This window comes from Tachyglossus aculeatus, chromosome X1 (genome assembly GCF_015852505.1).
Source record: "Tachyglossus aculeatus isolate mTacAcu1 chromosome X1, mTacAcu1.pri, whole genome shotgun sequence".
Lineage (NCBI taxonomy): Eukaryota > Metazoa > Chordata > Mammalia > Monotremata > Tachyglossidae > Tachyglossus > Tachyglossus aculeatus.
The window spans coordinates 52,853,849-52,871,248 of NC_052101.1; the positions used below are offsets into that span (position 1 = coordinate 52,853,849).

The 17,400-nt window shown below is 51.3% G+C and overlaps 1 protein-coding gene across 3 annotated transcripts in view; it reads right to left on the reverse strand.

Moving 5' to 3' along the window:
• The window catches only part of KLHL3 (kelch like family member 3), an 89,680-nt gene that overhangs the window by 49,843 nt on the left and 22,437 nt on the right, over positions 1-17,400 (reverse strand). For all 3 annotated transcript variants that reach the window (XR_005457350.1, XM_038772751.1, XM_038772752.1), the window contains exon 4: positions 6,408-6,529. Coding sequence is in view for 2 of the 3 variants with exons in the window: in XM_038772751.1 (XP_038628679.1) it covers positions 6,408-6,529 (122 nt within the window). In the remaining variant the exon portion in view is untranslated. The remainder of the gene's footprint in view (positions 1-6,407; positions 6,530-17,400) is intronic.

Below are 17,400 nucleotides of genomic sequence, written 5' to 3' on the forward strand. Positions count from 1 at the left end.
TCACTTGACCTCTGGAGCCTCTGCTTCCTCAGTGGTAAAATAGGATAAACTCCCTGCTCTCCCCTCCCACTTGAACTGGAAGTACCATTTGGGACAAGAACCGGGCCAAACTCCATGTTCGCCCAAGTGCTAGGCAAAGAGAAAGTGCCAGATGCTCCTGGAAAATGCTGGGAGAGGGGAAGAAGATCCCAGAGGCACCCAGGGCCTAAAAAGCACTGGGCACACAGAGAACAGAATGGCAGACACCCCCCACCAGCATCTCCTCAGAGGATGGCACCAACTCAGTCTCCTCCTTCAATCAATCAATCAATCAATCGTACTTATTGAGTTCTTACTGTGTGCAGAGCACTGTACTAAGCACTTGGGAAGTACAAGTTGGCAACATATAGAGACAGTCCCTACCCAACAGTGGGCTCACAGTCTAAAAGGGGGAGACAGAGAACAAAACCAAACATACTAACAAAATAAAATAAATACAATAGATATGTACAATTAAAATAGAGTAATAAATATGTACAAACATATATACAGGTGCTGTGGGGAAGGGAAGGAGGTAAGATGGGGGGGATGGAGAGGGGGATGAGGGGGAGAGGAAGGAAGGGGCTCAGTCTGGGAAGGCCTCCTGGAGGAGGTGAGCTCTCAGTAGGGCCTTGAAGGGAGGAAGAGAGGTAGCTTGGCAGATGGGCAGAGGGAGGGCATTCCAGGCCCGGGGGATGACGAGGGCCAGGGGTCGATGGCAGGACAGGCAAGAACGAGGTACGGTGAGGAGATTAGCGGCAGAGGAGCGGAGGTGCGAGGTGGGCTGTAGAAGGAGAGAAGGGAGGTGAGGTAGGAGGGGGCGAGGTGATGGAGAGCCTTGAAGCCCAGGGTGAGGAGTTTCTGCCTGATGCGCAGATTGATTGGTAGCCCTCAGATTTGCACCTCTCAGCCCGACTGGGCCAGACTGTTCAAGCCTCACGGGGCCATCTGAGCTGCCCCAGTCAATCTGAACCTCACCAATCCGTCTTGGTGTCACAGGATCATCTGAGCCACACCATTCATTCATTCAATTATTCATTCATTATTGAGTGCTTACTGTGAGCAGAGCACTATACTAAGCACTTGGGAGAGTACAATATAACAATAAACAGACACATCCCCTGCCCATAACGAGCTGCCCAAGCCTGCCCTGGGCCACCTGAACCTCATCGGTCTGTCTGAGCATCACAGAGCCATCTGAACCACACTAGGCTGCCTCAGCCCGCCCTGGTCCACCTGAATCTCATCGGGCCATCAGCACCTCAAAGGGCTATCTGAGCCACCCCAGTCACCTGAACCTCACTGGACCGAGCCCGTTGTTGGGTAGGGACCGTCTCTATATGTTGCCAACTTGTACTTCCTAAGCACTTAGTACAGCACTCTGCACACAGTAAGTGCTCAATAAATACAAATGAATGAATGACCATCCAAGCTCCTTCAGGCTGCTTGAGCCCACCCCAGTCCATCTGAACATCATCTGGTCATTCAAGCCTAATGGGGCCATCAAGCTGCCTGAACTCTTCTGCCATTCATTCATTAATTCAATCGTATTTGACAGCTTACTGTGTGCAGAGCACTGTACTAAGTGCTTGGGAAAATACAATAAAACAATAAATGGACACATTCCCTGCCCACAACGAGCTTACAGTCTAGCAGGGGAGACAGACAATATATATAGATAAATTACAGATATGTCCATAAGTTCTGTGGGGCTGGGGGCTCAGGGTGGGGCGTGAATAAAGGGAGCAAGTCAGGATGATGCAGACAGGAGTGGGAGAAGAGAAAAGGGGGACTTACTCAGGGAAGGCTTCTTGGAGATGTGCCTTCAATAGGGCTTTGAAGATGGGGAGTGCAATTGTCTGTAGGATTTGAGGAAGGGAGGGTGTTCCAGGCCAGAGGGAGGATATGGACGAGGGGTTAGCGGTGAGGTAGATGAGATCGAGGTACAGTGAGAAGGTTAGCATTAGAGGAGCGAAGTTTGCAAGCTGGGTTGTAGTAGGAGAGTAGTGAGGTGAGGTAGGAGGGGGTGAGGTGATTGAGTACATTAAAACCAATGGTGAGGAGCTTTTGTTTGATGTGGAGGTGACTGGCCAACCACTGGAGTTTCTTGAGGAGTTAAGAAACATGTCCTGAATGTTTTTGTAGAGAAATAGTTCGGGCAGCAGAGTGAAGTATGGACTGGAGTGGGGAAGAGACAGGAGTCTGGGAGGTCAGGAAGGACGCTGATGTAGTAATCATGGCGGGAGAGGATAAGTGATTGTATTATACCAGCTCTTCCTGCCTCTCACTCCCTACCAGTGTGTGTGCCTTGGGGCCCCTTTTTTCTCCCCACACATTACACTCACTCTCCCTTTGGAGCACTTAGGCTCCCAAGGTTTCCATTAATACCTTCATGTGAACAACTCACAATCTATCCTGCCAGCCCTGTAGTCTCACCTCCTCTGCCCCTGATTGTCTACTTTAAGGCACGCCATTATCTCTCTCCCTTCAACTTACCCACTGTGTTCTTCCATTGCCCCAGGCTGGCACTTTTCATTCTGCTCAAGTTCACCTTCTCATCATGCCTCACTCTCAACCCTCCCACCTCCAACCCCTGGCTCACATTCCCTCCTGCCTGAAACTTCCTCCCACTTCAAATCCCTCTTCTTCCCATCGTCAAAGCTCTTTTGAAAGCCCACCTCCTCCTGGAGGATTTCCCTGATTCATTTTTCTCCTCCCCATGTCAGACTCTCCCAATTTCCATCCTGACATTTATGCCCTCACAACGTAACCTGTCTGTACATTCAGACTGCCATACTCTACTGTCTTAGCACATATTCATCCGCATATCCATTTGGCTATTCTCTTTGTCCGCCTATTAGTAATTATCTTGTGTCTGTCTCCTTTGCTGAGCTGTAAACTCCACAAGGGCAGGGATCGCATCTATCAGCTGAAGCAGCATGATGTAGTGCATAGGGCACAGACCTGCGAATCAGAAGGTCATGGGTTCTAATCCTGGCTCTACCACTTTTCTGTTGTGTGACCTTGGGTAAGTCACTTAACTTCTCTGGGCCTCAGTTACCCATCTGTAAAATGGGGGTTAAGATTGTGAACCCCATGTGGGACAGAGACTGTGTCCAACCTGATTAGGTTGTATCTACCCCAGCAATTAAAACAGTGCTTGACACTTAGTAAGTGCTTAACAAATACCATCATCATTATTATTATAACCCTCCAAAGGGCTTAGTACAGTGCTCTGCACACATCAAGTGTCCAATAAATACCATTCATTGACCAAACTCAAGCCGCCTGCCACAAGGCATGATCAGTAACACCTTTGGGAGTCTCTTCTGTTCCATTTGTAAGCCTTCTCTGAAGAATACTGCCCAGAGTTTTTTATTTGCCCACTATTTGCCCAAAGGGCTGGGGAGATGGAGGCTGGAGTAGTTTTCTCCCAGTCTGTCTCATCTGCTTCTGTTTTCACAACACTCTCGTGGCTCATCCTTAAAACAAGCAGCCTTTGGCCTTTGCTATTAGTCACCCCGCCTGTCCCATGCCCACTCGCTCGGCCAAGATTGCCCATTAGTAAATGGATTCCTGGCCCTTTCTGGCCTGGCCTAGAAGGTTGTGTAGCCTGGTGGAAAGAGCTCAGGACTGGGTTAAACAGGACACCTGGGTTCTAGTCTTGGCTCTGCCATCATTCATTCATTCAATCATATTTATTGAGTGCTTACTGTGTGCAGAGCACTGTACAAAGCACTTGGGAAGTACAAGTTGGCAAGCCAAGTAAACTCTCTGGGCCCCAGTTTCCTCCTCTGTTAACTGGGGACAAAATAGCTGCTTTCTCCCACCCTCTGAGCCAGGAGTCACGAGTGAAACAGGGGCTATAACTGATCTGATCATGCTGTACCCACCCCAGAACTCAGCACAGCTTCAGGCCCATGATAGGTGTGCTGAATAAATATCATCATTATACTAAAGGTTCTGCAGTTTAGGGAAATGAGGCTTGGACAGGTGAGCAGAAACCAGGGCTCAGGCAGCTGCTCCACCTCCCGATCATCCCATCACGAAGTCAAGGGGGCTCTAAGGAAATTTGGAGTCCCACCCAAAAAGGTCCCCGAAGTCAGCTGAGACAAATCCCAGAGAAGAGCAGGTCTCTGTGGCCAGCAGCAACAGGAATCACTGTCTATGTTCCACCGTTTGGTGGCCCGGCTCTCCGTTGACCATCCCGTTCTCTCTGATGCCCCTGAGCAGCTCCTTGGATCTCCTGACCACAGTTTGGCCAGGGGGTAGGGGAAAGGGTGTGCCCTGTCCTCTATCAAACAGGGCCTAGAACAGGAGGTCAGTGACCAGCAGCCCCACCCATTTCCGAGGCTGGACAATGGCTTGGGGCCAGAGCACAATGTTCACCACCTGTCCGCCTCCCAGGCTGGGCCAAACAGACCTGACATGGCCTGCCAAGGAGATGAGACTGGACTCCTGGAGCGGGATCTGGCCACCCTGTTGTTTGTCATTCCCCTTGCCCTGCCCCCACCCTCGCCACTACCTGGAAGCTCGCAGAGGATATCCCGTTCCTGAGCCTCCACTTCCTCCAATAATAACAAGAGGAAATGCCTGCCAGCACCACTGCCTCTGCTGAGGGGACGCCCAACGTCCCGGCCTCCCAATCCCACAATGCAAGCCTCCCACAGGAGCCTGAGGGACACCCAATGGTCCCGTTCCTCAGGAAGACTCACAGTCCAGCTCCTCATCCCAGAATGCAACTCTTGGGCACCCAAGGTCTGTCCTTGGCTTTCCCTCCGTTCCTTCTCTTCAGCCAGGCTGGCTGAGGCTAAGGCAGGGGACTCACATGGTGGCTTGGCACCCATGACTTCCAACTTACAGAACTGTTCCGGCTGGGGTCACTAAGCAGAGTCCCCTGTTTGTTCAGTGGGTCAGAGAGTAGCTAACCTTCTGGCATAGGGCTCCTGAAATGGCTCCTTAGCTGCAACCTGAACTATCATTTCTGCTGTGTCATCTCTGGATTACCCCTCCTAATGGGGCACAGGACAAGTGGAATTCTAAAATATTCACACTGGGCATTATGTTAATATTACTACTGGGTTAACAATTACTATTATTATTATTGTTGTTGTATTCATTAGGCACTTTGTGCAAAGTATGGTGCTAAGAGTTAGGTCTGATACAAAACAACCAGATCAAACACAGTCCCTGTCTTACACACAGCTCACAGTCTAAGAGGGAGGGAAAGCAGATACCTCACCCGCATATTACAGATGAGAAAACTGAGGCCCAGCAAGGGTAAGTGACTTGCCCCAGGTCACACAGCAGGCCAGAGGCTTAGCTGGAATGAGAACTCAGGTCTCCAGATCTCTTTTCTCTAGCCATCCCCAGCCCATGACATCAGCCAAAGGCTAATGGGAAGGGCACCTGAGAGTCCTCTATTTCCCCTCCAGCAGGAGTAGGGCACAAGGCCAGGACCTGGATGGTTCAGCCGCTGGCTCAAATACTTTAAGAATCTTGTTCTAGTCTCTCCTGCCAAATAAAGGTCCGTATTAGCCCAGAACCATTCTCTGGATGGGGCCCGGAGAGATAATTGAAAAGCTTTCTCAAGGAGCCTAAAGGTTGGTCCCCAGCTGGGAGAGAGAAGCTGGGATCCGTGGAAGGGGGAAGAGGGGCCAGTTTCCCTTCAAGTCAGGAGGCCCTAGCTCTGAGGGGCAGAGGGTGGATGAGCTGAACACCCCGGGCCCGGAACGTGTGCTCAGACCCAAATGATAATTCAAATAGGCTGGAGAGGAGACGAGCTGGTTTTTCCTCCCGAAGATTGTTGGCCAGATCCCCTCCAGTCCACTCTCTGCCTTGTCTTCCCACCTCCAGAGCCCCTCCTGAGCCCAGCCCCATCCACAGACAGAACAAGTCCCCAGGGCCAGAATCTGCAGAACTGTCCAGCAGACCCCAAGGGTCCCAAGAGCTCCCAGCTCACTCTCTGCTTTCCCTGAGGTCTGGGGGCACAACCATCAGCCAATTCTCCCAACCTCTCCCACCTTCCACTCTGAATTTCCTGCCAGTGGTGGCTCCCACCCCACAGGTCCCCGCTCATCCCCCCCAAGCCCCAATACAGTAGAAGTGCAGGCACAGGGCTGCTCTGGACCAGCCCTTGCTCTCAGCAGTCTCAAGGCAGAAGTCAAAGGGCATCAGGCTCCGCAAGCCCCAGGCTGAGCAGATTAGACCTTCCAGGGCACAACAGGTTGATCGTCTCTCCCACCATCTGTCCCCTACTCTCCCTCCCTCCCCACCCTCCAGCAGGGCCGTTGGAGGCTGAGGTGACTTTGAGCTCACAGGGCTATTCCAGCCAGGATCACAGGGGATGAGACTGTCTCCCACGGGGGCAGAACTTCCCGGTGGCCTACCTGGACGTTCTCTTCCGTCACTTCAATCTCAGCTGTGTAGATGTAGTCGATCAGCTTGCTCAGCGTGTGCCCATCCACATCCTTGATCTCAACCTTCCTGGCCTTGCTTTCTGTCATGTCACCTAAGGCCAAAATGGGAAAATAAATGGGAAAATAAGCTGTATTGACATAATGGGAAGCAGCGTGACTCAGTGGAAAGAGCCCGGGCTTTGGAGTCAGAGGTCATGGGTTCAAATCCCAGCTCCGCCACTTGTCAGCTGTGTGACTTTGGGCTAGTCACTTAACTTCTCTGGGCCTCAGTTACCTCATCTGTAAAATGGGGATTAGGACTGTGAGCACCCCCATGGGACAACCTGATCACCTTGTAACCTTCCCAGAGCTTAGAACAGTGCTTTGCACATAGTAAGCGCTTAATAAATGCCATTATTATTATTATTATAACTCCTCCTCCAATGGCCACCCTATCCCCACTGACTGACAGTCCCCCCATCCCCAGACCCCAAGATAACTGACACCCCCCAGCTTCAGCCCCCTCAATAACTGACAGACCTTCAATTCTGGCCCCACTCTCGGCAGGTTCTGCTCCCCTCCCACAAGCTGAGCGTGACTTTGGACACCACATGCCAGAGGAGCTTCAGACAGCGCTGAGTCACGACCTTTCCCATAGGGACAGGCCTGGCCCCTGCTTATCCCCACACCCTGAAAAAACAGTCTCTTGGTGAGGGCCCCAAAAAACCCCTGCCACAGAGAAACAGGCTTGAAAGCCTCACAAAAGGGTAGCTACCAGTCAGATCTGCCTAATCCCGCTTATTTGGGATCTGATGACCTGCTGACGATTCCTCAGCCCACACCACCGGCATGACACCCATGGCCAAAGGTCTCTCACTTCTCCAGTAGCCTGCAGGTGCCCATCCACCCATTGCCACAACCTGGACTCCACCTGCAAACCGTACCCTCCCCAGGGAGGGAGCAATTAAAGGTGTCTGTACTGGGCCCCATCCCCTCCCTGGGCACCGGCCACTGGATGATTTAGAGGATCCAGTCCGAAACCTGGGTAGGCCAGGCCTATCTCTGCTAATGATAATAATAATAATGGCATTTATTTAGCGCTTACTATGTGCAAAGCACTGTTCTAAGCTCTGGAGAAGTTACAAGGTGATCAGGTTGTCCCACGGGGGGCTCACAGTCTTAATCCCCATTTTACAGATGAGGGAACTGAGGCCCAGAGAAGTTAAGTGACTTGCCCAAAGTCACACAGCTGACAATTGGCAGAGCCGGGATTTGAACCCATGACCTCTGACTCCCAAGCCCATACTCTTTCCACTGATGGGTCCCTGGGGAACACTGGGCCCCTCTGAGGAGCCCAGGGAGGGTGCTGACCCACACCAGGGATCTCCAGCAGAAGCAGGCAGCTGCCAAGAGCCCACAGAGAGAAAGTGAAAGCTGGACACTATGCCTAGGCCCTCCCACCCATCCCAGGCTCCCTGTCCTGTCTGCGGCCACATCTCCATGCCCCATGGGGCCTGGCCCCGGCAGGAGAACCTTGTGTAACCAGCTCACATGCTCCAAGGATGTGGCTTTTCCCAGCATGCTCCCCCATCCCGCAACCAAAGGATGATTTTTGCAGTGGCAATGCCCCCAGACCCACCGCCACAGACCAGCTAAGTGGGGATAGGAGAGCGGGACTGGTCTAAATCAGAGGATTGTCAGAGCAGGGGAGAGCCACTCACTCGCTTTCCCTCTCCCTCTGCAGATCCAGGCCTCAGAGCTAAGGGAACAGGAACTCCACCAGCTGGGAATAATGTGTGGGCTCAACTCTCCTACCTCCCAGCTGCCAGCCTGCCTGTTCCTCCTGCCCAGATCTCTGCTCCGCCCCTGCAGGACAGGGGCTGCAGCGTGGCTCAGTGGAAAGAGCAGAGTCAGAGGTCATGGGTTCAAATACCAGCTCTGCCAATTGTCAGCTGTGTGACTTTCGGCAAGTCACTTCACTTCTCTGTGCCTGTTACCTCATCTGTAAAATGGGGATTAAGACTTTGAGCCCCCTGGGGGACAACCTGATCACCTTGTAACCTCCCCAGTGCTTAGAACAGTGCTTTGCACATAGTAAGCACTTAATAAATGCCATCATCATCATCCCCGCTCCCAAGCCCCACCACACTTATGCACATATCTGTAATTTCGTTGTGGGCAGAGAATGTGTCTGTTTATTGTTGTATTATACTCTCCCAAGCGCTTAGTACAGTGCTCTGCACACAGTAAGCGCTCAATAAATACAATTAAATGAATGAATGAATGAATGACTCACAATCTCTCAGGGGCCAGCCCACCACTGATGCTGCCACAGCAATCACACCCACAATCTTCCACCCATCTCCTGGGCTCTGCTCTGCTCCCTGGAGCAAGAGGTCTGTGGAGGCCTCTCCCCTCCACAGCCCGGCAGGACAAACGGCAGCATCCCATCACACTCCTCGGACTCTCCAGACCCCTAACCCACAAGGAACCTGGACACAGAAAGGGGCTAAGTCCAGAGTTGGGGTTTGGAGGAGCTGGGGAGATAAGGCGAGGCTGATGTGCGTGTCCCCTCTAGCCAGCCTCCCAGGCATGCACATGCATACCCAACTCATGCACACAAGTGCACACATCCACCCAGATGCATATGTACATAGATTCTCATACACACAGTTACATGCACATCAGTCAGTCGTATTTATTGAGCGCTTACTGTGTGCAAAGTACTGTACTAAGTGCTTGGGACAGTACAATACAACAGAATTAGCAGATACCTTCTCTGCCCATAACGAGCATACAGCCTAGACTAATGATAGCAAGAATAATAATAACTATCCTATTTATTAAGCCCTCATTATGTACGTACTAAGTGCTGGGGTGGGATCAACAAGCCAATGAGATTTGACACAGTCCTTGTCCCATAAAGGGCTCACAATTTATCTTATGTAATCTATTTTATCTTATTTTTCAGATATGGGAAGAGAGAATGAGTTGCCTAAGGTCGCCCAGCAGGCCAGTGGCAGAGCTGGAACTTGAATCTAGGTCTCTTGACTCCCAGTTCTGTGTTCTTTCCATTACCAAGCCCTTATTATGTACCAAAGCACTGTGTCTTCACCAATGAGGTAGCTTTAAGGTAATTGGATGATGATGATGGTATTTATTAAGCGCTTACTATGTGCAAAGCACTTTTCTAAGCACTGGGGGGATGCAAGGTGATTAGGTGGTCCCACGTGGGGCTCACAGTCTTAATCCCCATTTTACAGATGAGGGAACTGAGGCACAGAGAAGTTAAGTAACTTGCCCAAAGTCACACAGCTGACAATTGGCAGAGCCGGGATTTGAACCCTTGACCTGTGACTCCAAAGCCCGGGCTCTATCCAGTGAGCCATGCTGGGTGGTCTCACCCGCCTCTGCCGTTACCCTCCCGGAACTGGTGGGCCGAGGACAGCGGGCCCTCTGGATTTCCCGCGCCCACCCCCACACCCTGGGCTCTGGCTGACCCATGGGTGTCCCCGGGAAATCCCAATCACCAGGGCAATGAAGTTCTCCGAGTGCCAGCAGTGCGCGGAACCGTTGGCCTAGCCCCGAGACAGGCGAACGCTTCCAGGGCTCGGCCAGCCCTGGCCCCCTCCCGGCCCCGTGGGCGGCCCCCGGGCACTAAGACAAGATCCCTGTCCCACATGGGGTTCATGATCTAAGAGGTCGGCAGAGCAGGGATTTCATCCCCATTTTACAGATGAGGAAACTGAGAAGGTAAATGACTTGCCCAAGGGGCCCCAGCAGGCTCACAGCAAAGTTGGGATTAGAACTCAGGCCTGCTGGCTCCCAGTCCCAGGGGCTCCTTCCGTTAGGCCTCTAGAGAAGCAGCATGGTGTAGTGGATAGAGCATGAGCCTGGGAATCAGAAGGTCATGAGTTCTAATCCTGGCTTTGCCACGTGTCTGCTGGGTGACCTTGGGCAAGTCACTTCACTCCTCTGTGCCTCAGTTACCTCATCCGTAAAATGGGGATTGAGACTGTGAGCTTCATGTGCCTTAACTCAGACCTCTCCTCTGCCAGACAAAACTATTTCTCCTCCCTTATTGACACCCATGCCCATCATCCCCGCCAGCTCTTCCGTACATTCAACTCCCTTCTCAGGCCCCCAGTTCCTCCCCCTCCTCCTTCCCTCACCCCCAACGATCTGGCCTCCTACTTCATTAACAAAATTAAATCCATCAGGTCCGACCTCCCCAAAGTCACTCCCACGCTTCTCCAACCCCCCGGCTCTCAACACTCTCTGCTACTCTCCCATCCTTACCAGCAGTATCCTCAGAGGAGCTCTCCTCCCTCCTCTCAAGTACTACTCCGGCCACCTGTGCTTCTGACCCCATTCCCTGCATCAGCCTTCTCTCTGATCTCCCATCCTCGTGTCTCTCCCCACTTCAATCCATACTTCATGCTGCTGCCCAGATTATCTTTGTCCAGAAATGCTCTGGGCATATTACTCCCCTCCTCAAAAATCTCCAGTGGCTACCAATCAATCTGCGCATCAGGCAGAAACTCCTCACCCTGGGCTTCAAGGCTGTCCATCACCTCGCCCCCCTCCTACCTCACCTCCCTTCTCTCCTTCTACAGCCCACCCCGCACCCTCCGCTCCTCTGCTGCTAATCTCCTCACCGTACCTCGTTCTCGCCTGTCCCGCCATCGACCCCCGGCCCACGTCATCCCCTGGGCCTGGAATGCCCTCCCTCTGCCCATCCGCCAAGCTAGCTCTCTTCCTCCCTTCAAGGCCCTACTGAGAGCTCACCTCCTCCAGGAGGCCTTCCCAGACTGAGCCCCTTCCTTCCTCTCCCCCTCGTCCCCCTCTCTATCCCCGCCATCTTACCTCCTTCCCTTCCCCACAGCACCTGTATATATGTATATATGTTTGTACATATTTATTACTCTATTTATGTATTTATTTATTTTACTTGTACATATCTATTCTATTTTATTTTGTAGTGTGTTTGGTTTTGTCTCCCCCTTTTAGACTGTGAGCCCACTGTTGGGTAGAGACTGTCTCTATATGTTGCCAATTTGTACTTCCCAAGCGCTTAGTACAGTGCTCTGCACACGGTAAGCGCTCAATAAATACAATTGATGATGATGATGATTCCCTCTCATCTCATGAAATCTCTCGCTCCATCCCTTCTCCCCTCCTTAACTTCCATCTTCAACCGCTCACTCTCCACTGGTTCCTTCCCCTCTGCCTTCAAACATGCCAATGTCTCTCCCATCCTAAAAAAAACCTCTCTTGACCCCACCTCGCCTTCTAGTTATCGCCCCATATCCCTCCTACCATTCCTTTCCAAACTCCTTGAACGAGTTGTCTACACGCGCTGCCTCGAATTCCTCAACAGCAACTCTCTCCTCGACCCCCTCCAGTCTGGCTTCCGTCATCATCATCATCATCAATCGTATTTATTGAGCGCTTACTATGTGCAGAGCACTGTACTAAGCGCTTGGGAAGTCCAAATTGGCAACATATAGAGACAGTCCCTACCCAACAACGGGCTCACAGTCTAAAAGGGGGAGACAGAGAACAAAACCAAACATACTAACAAAATAAAATAAATAGAATAGATAGGTACAAGTAAAATAAATAAATAGAGTAATAAATCTGTACAAACATCTATACATATATACAGGTGCTGTGGGGAAGGGAAGGAGGTAAGATGGGGGGATGGAGAGGGGGATGAGGGGGAGAGGAAGGAAGGGGCTCAGTCTGGGAAGGCGTCCTGGAGGAGGTGAGCTCTCAGTAGGGCCTTGAAGGGAGGAAGAGAGCTAGCTTGGCGGATGGGCAGAGGGAGGGCATTCCAGGCCCGGGGGATGACATTCATTCATTCAATCGTATTTATTGAGCGCTCACTGTGTGCAGAGCACTGCACTAAGCGCTTGGGAAGTACAAGTTGGCAACATACAGAGACGGTCCCTACCCAACAGTGGGCTCAGTCTAGAAGGCCCCCGCACTGTGTCGGGGGTGGGGTGGGGGGCGATAAGACGACCTGGACACCCCCCCCCCCCGCTTAAATAATAACAATGAAGGTATTTGTTAAGCGCTTACTCTGTGCCAAGCACTGTTCCGAGCACCGGGGTAGATGCTTTGCACATAGGAAGCACTTAATAAACGCCACGCGTGGCTCAGTGGAAAAAGCCCGGGCTTGGGAGTCAGAGGTCATGGGTTCAAATCCCAGCTCCGCCACTTGTCAGCTGTGTGACTTTGGGCAAGTCACTGAACTTCTCTGGGCCTCAGTTACCTCTTCTAGACTGTGAGCCCACTGTTGGGTAGGGACCGTCTCTAGGTGTTGCCAACTTGGACTCCCCAAGCGCTCAGCACAGCGCTCTGCACACAGCAAGCGCTCAATAAATACGACTGAACGAATGACTGAATCACTACCCATTTCTACCTCACTACCCTCCTACAACAACCCAGCCCGCAAAATTAACCAACCCCATCCCCCCCACCCGCCTTACCTCCTTCCCCTCCCCACAGCACCTGTATATATGTAGGTGTTTGTACAGATTTATTACTCTATTTCATTTGGCTCCTTCCCCTCCCCACAGCACCAGTATATATGTTTGTACATATGAATTACTCTCCTTATTTTATTTGTACAACTTTCAACTCTCCCTTGAAGCTGACAATTGCCCAGAAGCCCGGCCTCTCACTATTTCCCGCCCCACACCCTTTTCCTCTCCATCACTCATTTCAATCGTATTTATTGAGCGCCTACTGTGCGCAGAGCACTGGACTAAGCGCTTGGGAAGTCCACGTCGGCAACATAAGACGGTCCCTACCCAACAACGGGCTCACAGTCTAGAAGGGGGAGACAGGCGACAAAACAAAACATGTGGACGGGTGTCAAGTCGTCAGAATAAATAGAACTAAAGCTAGATTCATCCATTCATTCAATCGTATTTATTGAGTGCCTACTGTGTGCAGAGCACTGAACTAAGCGCTTGGGAAGTCCAAGTCGGCAACATAGACGGTCCCTACCCAACAACGGGCTCATGGTCTAGAAGGGGGAGACAGATGACAAAACAAAACATGTGGACAGGTGTCATCAGAATAAACAGAACTAAAGCTAGATGTGCATCATTAACAAAGTATATTCATTCATTCAATCGCATTTATTGAGCGCTTACTGTGTGCAGAGCACTGGACTAAGCGCTTGGGAAGTCCACGTCGGCAACATAAGACAGTCCCTACCCATCAGCGGGCTCACAGTCTAGAAGGGGGAGGCAGACGACAAAACAAAACATGTGGACGGGTGTCAAGTCGTCAGAATAAATAGAACTAAAGCTAGATGCTCATCATTAACAAAATAAATTCATTCATTCAATCGTATTTATTGAGCGCTTACTGTGTGCAGAGCACTGGACTAAGCGCTTGGGAAGCCCAAGTCGGCAACATAGACGGTCCCTACCCAACAACCGGCTCACAGTCTAGAAGGGGGAGGCAGATGACAAAACAAAACATGTGGATGGGGGTCAAGTTGTCAGAATAAATAGAACTAAAGCCAGATGCGCATCATTAACAAAGTAAATTCATTCATTCAATTGCATTTATTGAGCGCTTACTGTGTGCAGAGAGCACTGTACTAAGTGCTTGGGAAGCCCAAGTTGGCAACATAGACGGTCCCTACCCAACAACGGGATCACAGTCTAGAAGAGGGAGGCAGACAAAACAAAACATGTGGACGAGTGTCAAGTCGTCAGAATAAATAGAACTAAAGCTAGATGTGCATCATTAAAAAAGTAAAATCATTCATTCAATCGCATTTATTGAGTGCTTACTGTGTGCAGAGCACTGGACTAAGTGCTTGGGAAGCCCACATCGGCAACATCGATGGTCCCTACCCAACAACTACATTCCATGGAAACTGCCCTCTCAAAGGTCACCAATGACCTCCTGCTTGCCAAATCCAACGGCTCCTACTCTATCCTAATCCTCCTCGACGTCTCAGCTGCCTTCGACACTGTGGACCACCCCCTTCTCCTCAACATGCTATCCGACCTTGGCTTCACAGACTCCGTCCTCTCCTGGTTCTCCTCTTATCTCTCCGGTCGTTCATTCTCAGTCTCTTTTGCAGGCTCCTCCTCCCCCTCCCATCCCCTTACTGTGGGGGTTCCCCAAGGTTCAGTGCTTGGTCCTCTTCTGTTCTCGATCTACACTCACTCCCTTGGTGACCTCATTTGCTCCCATGGCTTCAACTATCATCTCTACGCTGATGACACCCAGATCTACATCTCTGCCCCTGCTCTCTCCCCCTCTCTCCAGGCTCACATCTCCTCCTGCCTTCAGGACATCTCCATCTGGATGTCTGCCTGCCACCTAAAACTCAACATGTCCAAGATTGAACTCCTTGTCTTCCCTCCCAAACCCTGCCCTCTCCCTGACTTTCCCATCTCTGTTGACGGCACTACCATCCTTCCCATCTCAGAAGCCCGCAACCTTGGTGTCATCCTCGACTCTGCTCTCTCATTCGCCCCTCACATCCAAGCCGTCACCAAAGCCTGCCGGTCTCAGATCCGCAACGTTGCCAAGATCCGCCCTTTCCTCTCCATCCAAACCGCTACCCTGCTCGTTCAAGCTCTCATCCTATCCCGTCTGGACTACTGTATCAGCCTTCTCTCTGATCTCCCATCCTCGTGTCTCTCCCCACTTCAATCCATACTTCATGCTGCTGCCCGGATTATCTTTGTCCAGAAACGCTCTGGGCATGTTACTCCCCTCCTCAAAAATCTCCAGTGGCTACCAATCAATCTGCACATCAGGCAGAAACTCCTCACCCTGGGCTTCAAGGCTCTCCATTACCTCGCCCCCTCCTACCTCACCTCCCTTCTCTCCTTCTCCAGCCCAGCCTGCACCCTCCGCTCCTCTGCCACTAATCTCCTCATCGTGCCTCGTTCTCGCCTGTCCCGCCATCGGCCCCCGGCCCACGTCATCCCCTGGGCCTGGAATGCCCTCCTTCTGCCCATCCGCCAAGCTAGCTCTCTTCCTCCCTTCAAGGCCCTACTGAGAGCTCACCTCCTCCAGGAGGCCTTCCCAAACTGAGCCCCTTCCTTCTTCTCCCCCTCGTCCCCCTCTCCATCCCCATCTTACCTCTTTCCCTTCCCCACAGCACCTGTATATATGTATATACATATTTATTACTCTATTTATTTATTTATTTATTTTACTTGTACATATCTATTTTATTTATTTTATTTTGTTAGTATGTTTGGTTTTGTTCTCTGTCTCCCCCTTCTAGACTGTGAGCCCACTGTTGGGTAGGGACTGTCTCTATATGTTGCCAACTTGTACTTCCCAAGAGCTTAGTACAGTGCTCTGCACACAGTAAGTGCTCAATAAATACGATTGATTGATTGATTGATTGACAGGGACTGTGTCCAACCTGATTTGCTTGTATCCCCTACAGTGCTTAGCACATAGTAAGTTCTTTACAAATACAATCATTATTATTATTATTATTACCCAAAGCCTGATCTGCACTCTGTTTTCTCCCAAGGTACCTTCGCCACATCCTGGGAAGCATATTTATGAGAAGAAGATGCTTTGCTTCAGCTGCAAACAGACTCTTCCCTAGCTGCTGGGGTTTTCAGACCAAACCAAGCAGTGTGGTGGTGGTGCCTGTCGATTAATCAGGAAGTAGCTGAGGGCTCCGCGACACCAGGGCCATCAGTGGCCATCCCACAGCCCAGGGATGCTGAGGCCATGGTGGGGGCAGAGTATCAGGGCCTTCCTTTCCCAGGGGCCAGGCAGGGAGGCGAGCCTGGAGGCGAGTGTCCCTAGAGCACACAGGAATTTGCAGCAGGGATCCTGTGGAAGTTGAAATCTGGCCAGTGGCAGGTTCTGCAGGACAATCCTGGGGACATTCCTGGGGACATTGGGACATTTAGTGCACCATCCAGACTTATGGACACCGCCTTGCCCTTTCCCAGTGGATCTCAATTGGACCCCTCCGCCAACATCGGGTCATCCTTGGCCACCCCTGGTCCCTAGAGCGGAGACCACCCACACCTCAGCATGGGCAATGGCTGGGTGGGCTGGTACCGGCCCAGTCAGTGGAGATGTCCCACCCCTTGCCCCGGTCTCAGGGATCCCCACTGGGAGCTCTGGTGGGAAAATCGCTGCTCGAGTCAGTGGACAGAGCACCTACAGAGGAGGACAGAGACCGACAATCTGCTCTTGCTGACCACTAGTTAATAATAATAATAATAATGATAACTTTGGTATTTGTTAAGCGTTTACTATGTGCAAAGCACTATTCTAAGTGCTGGGAAGGATACAAGGTGATCAGGTTGTCCCATGTGGGGCTCACAATCTTAATCCCCATTTTACAGATAAGGTAACGGAGGCATAGAGAAGTTAAGTGACTTGCCCAAAGTCACATAGCTGACAAGCGGTGGAGCTGGGATTTGAACCTATGACCTCTGACTCCCAAGCCCGTGCTCCTTCCACTGAGCCATGCTGCTTCTCTGGAAGAGCTGGGAGAGCTGGGGCAAGCTAGTTCATTTCTCTGGGCCTCAGCATCCCCATCAGGTAACACAGGCTTGGAAGACTTGCCTCTCCCAGGGTCAATGAGCTGGGTTGTAGGGAAGCAGCCTGGCCTAGTGGAGAGAGCACGGGCCGAGGAGTCAGGGGACCTGGGTTCTAATCCGGCCTCCACCACTAGTCTGCTGTGTGACCTGGGGCAAGTCATGTACTTCTGTTTGCCTCAGTTTCCTCATATGCATATGCATATACCTGCTCTCCCCACCCAACCCTAGACTGGGAGCCCTGTGTTGTCAGGGACTGTGTCTGACCTGCTTATCTATCTCAAGATTTAACACAGTGCTCGACACATAGTAAGGACTTAACAAATACCACAACTTATTATTGTTGATGTTATTATTCTTATTATTGTTGTTATTAAGTACAAAGAGTTGCTCCAGAAGAAGGGGCTGTGCAGACAGCGATG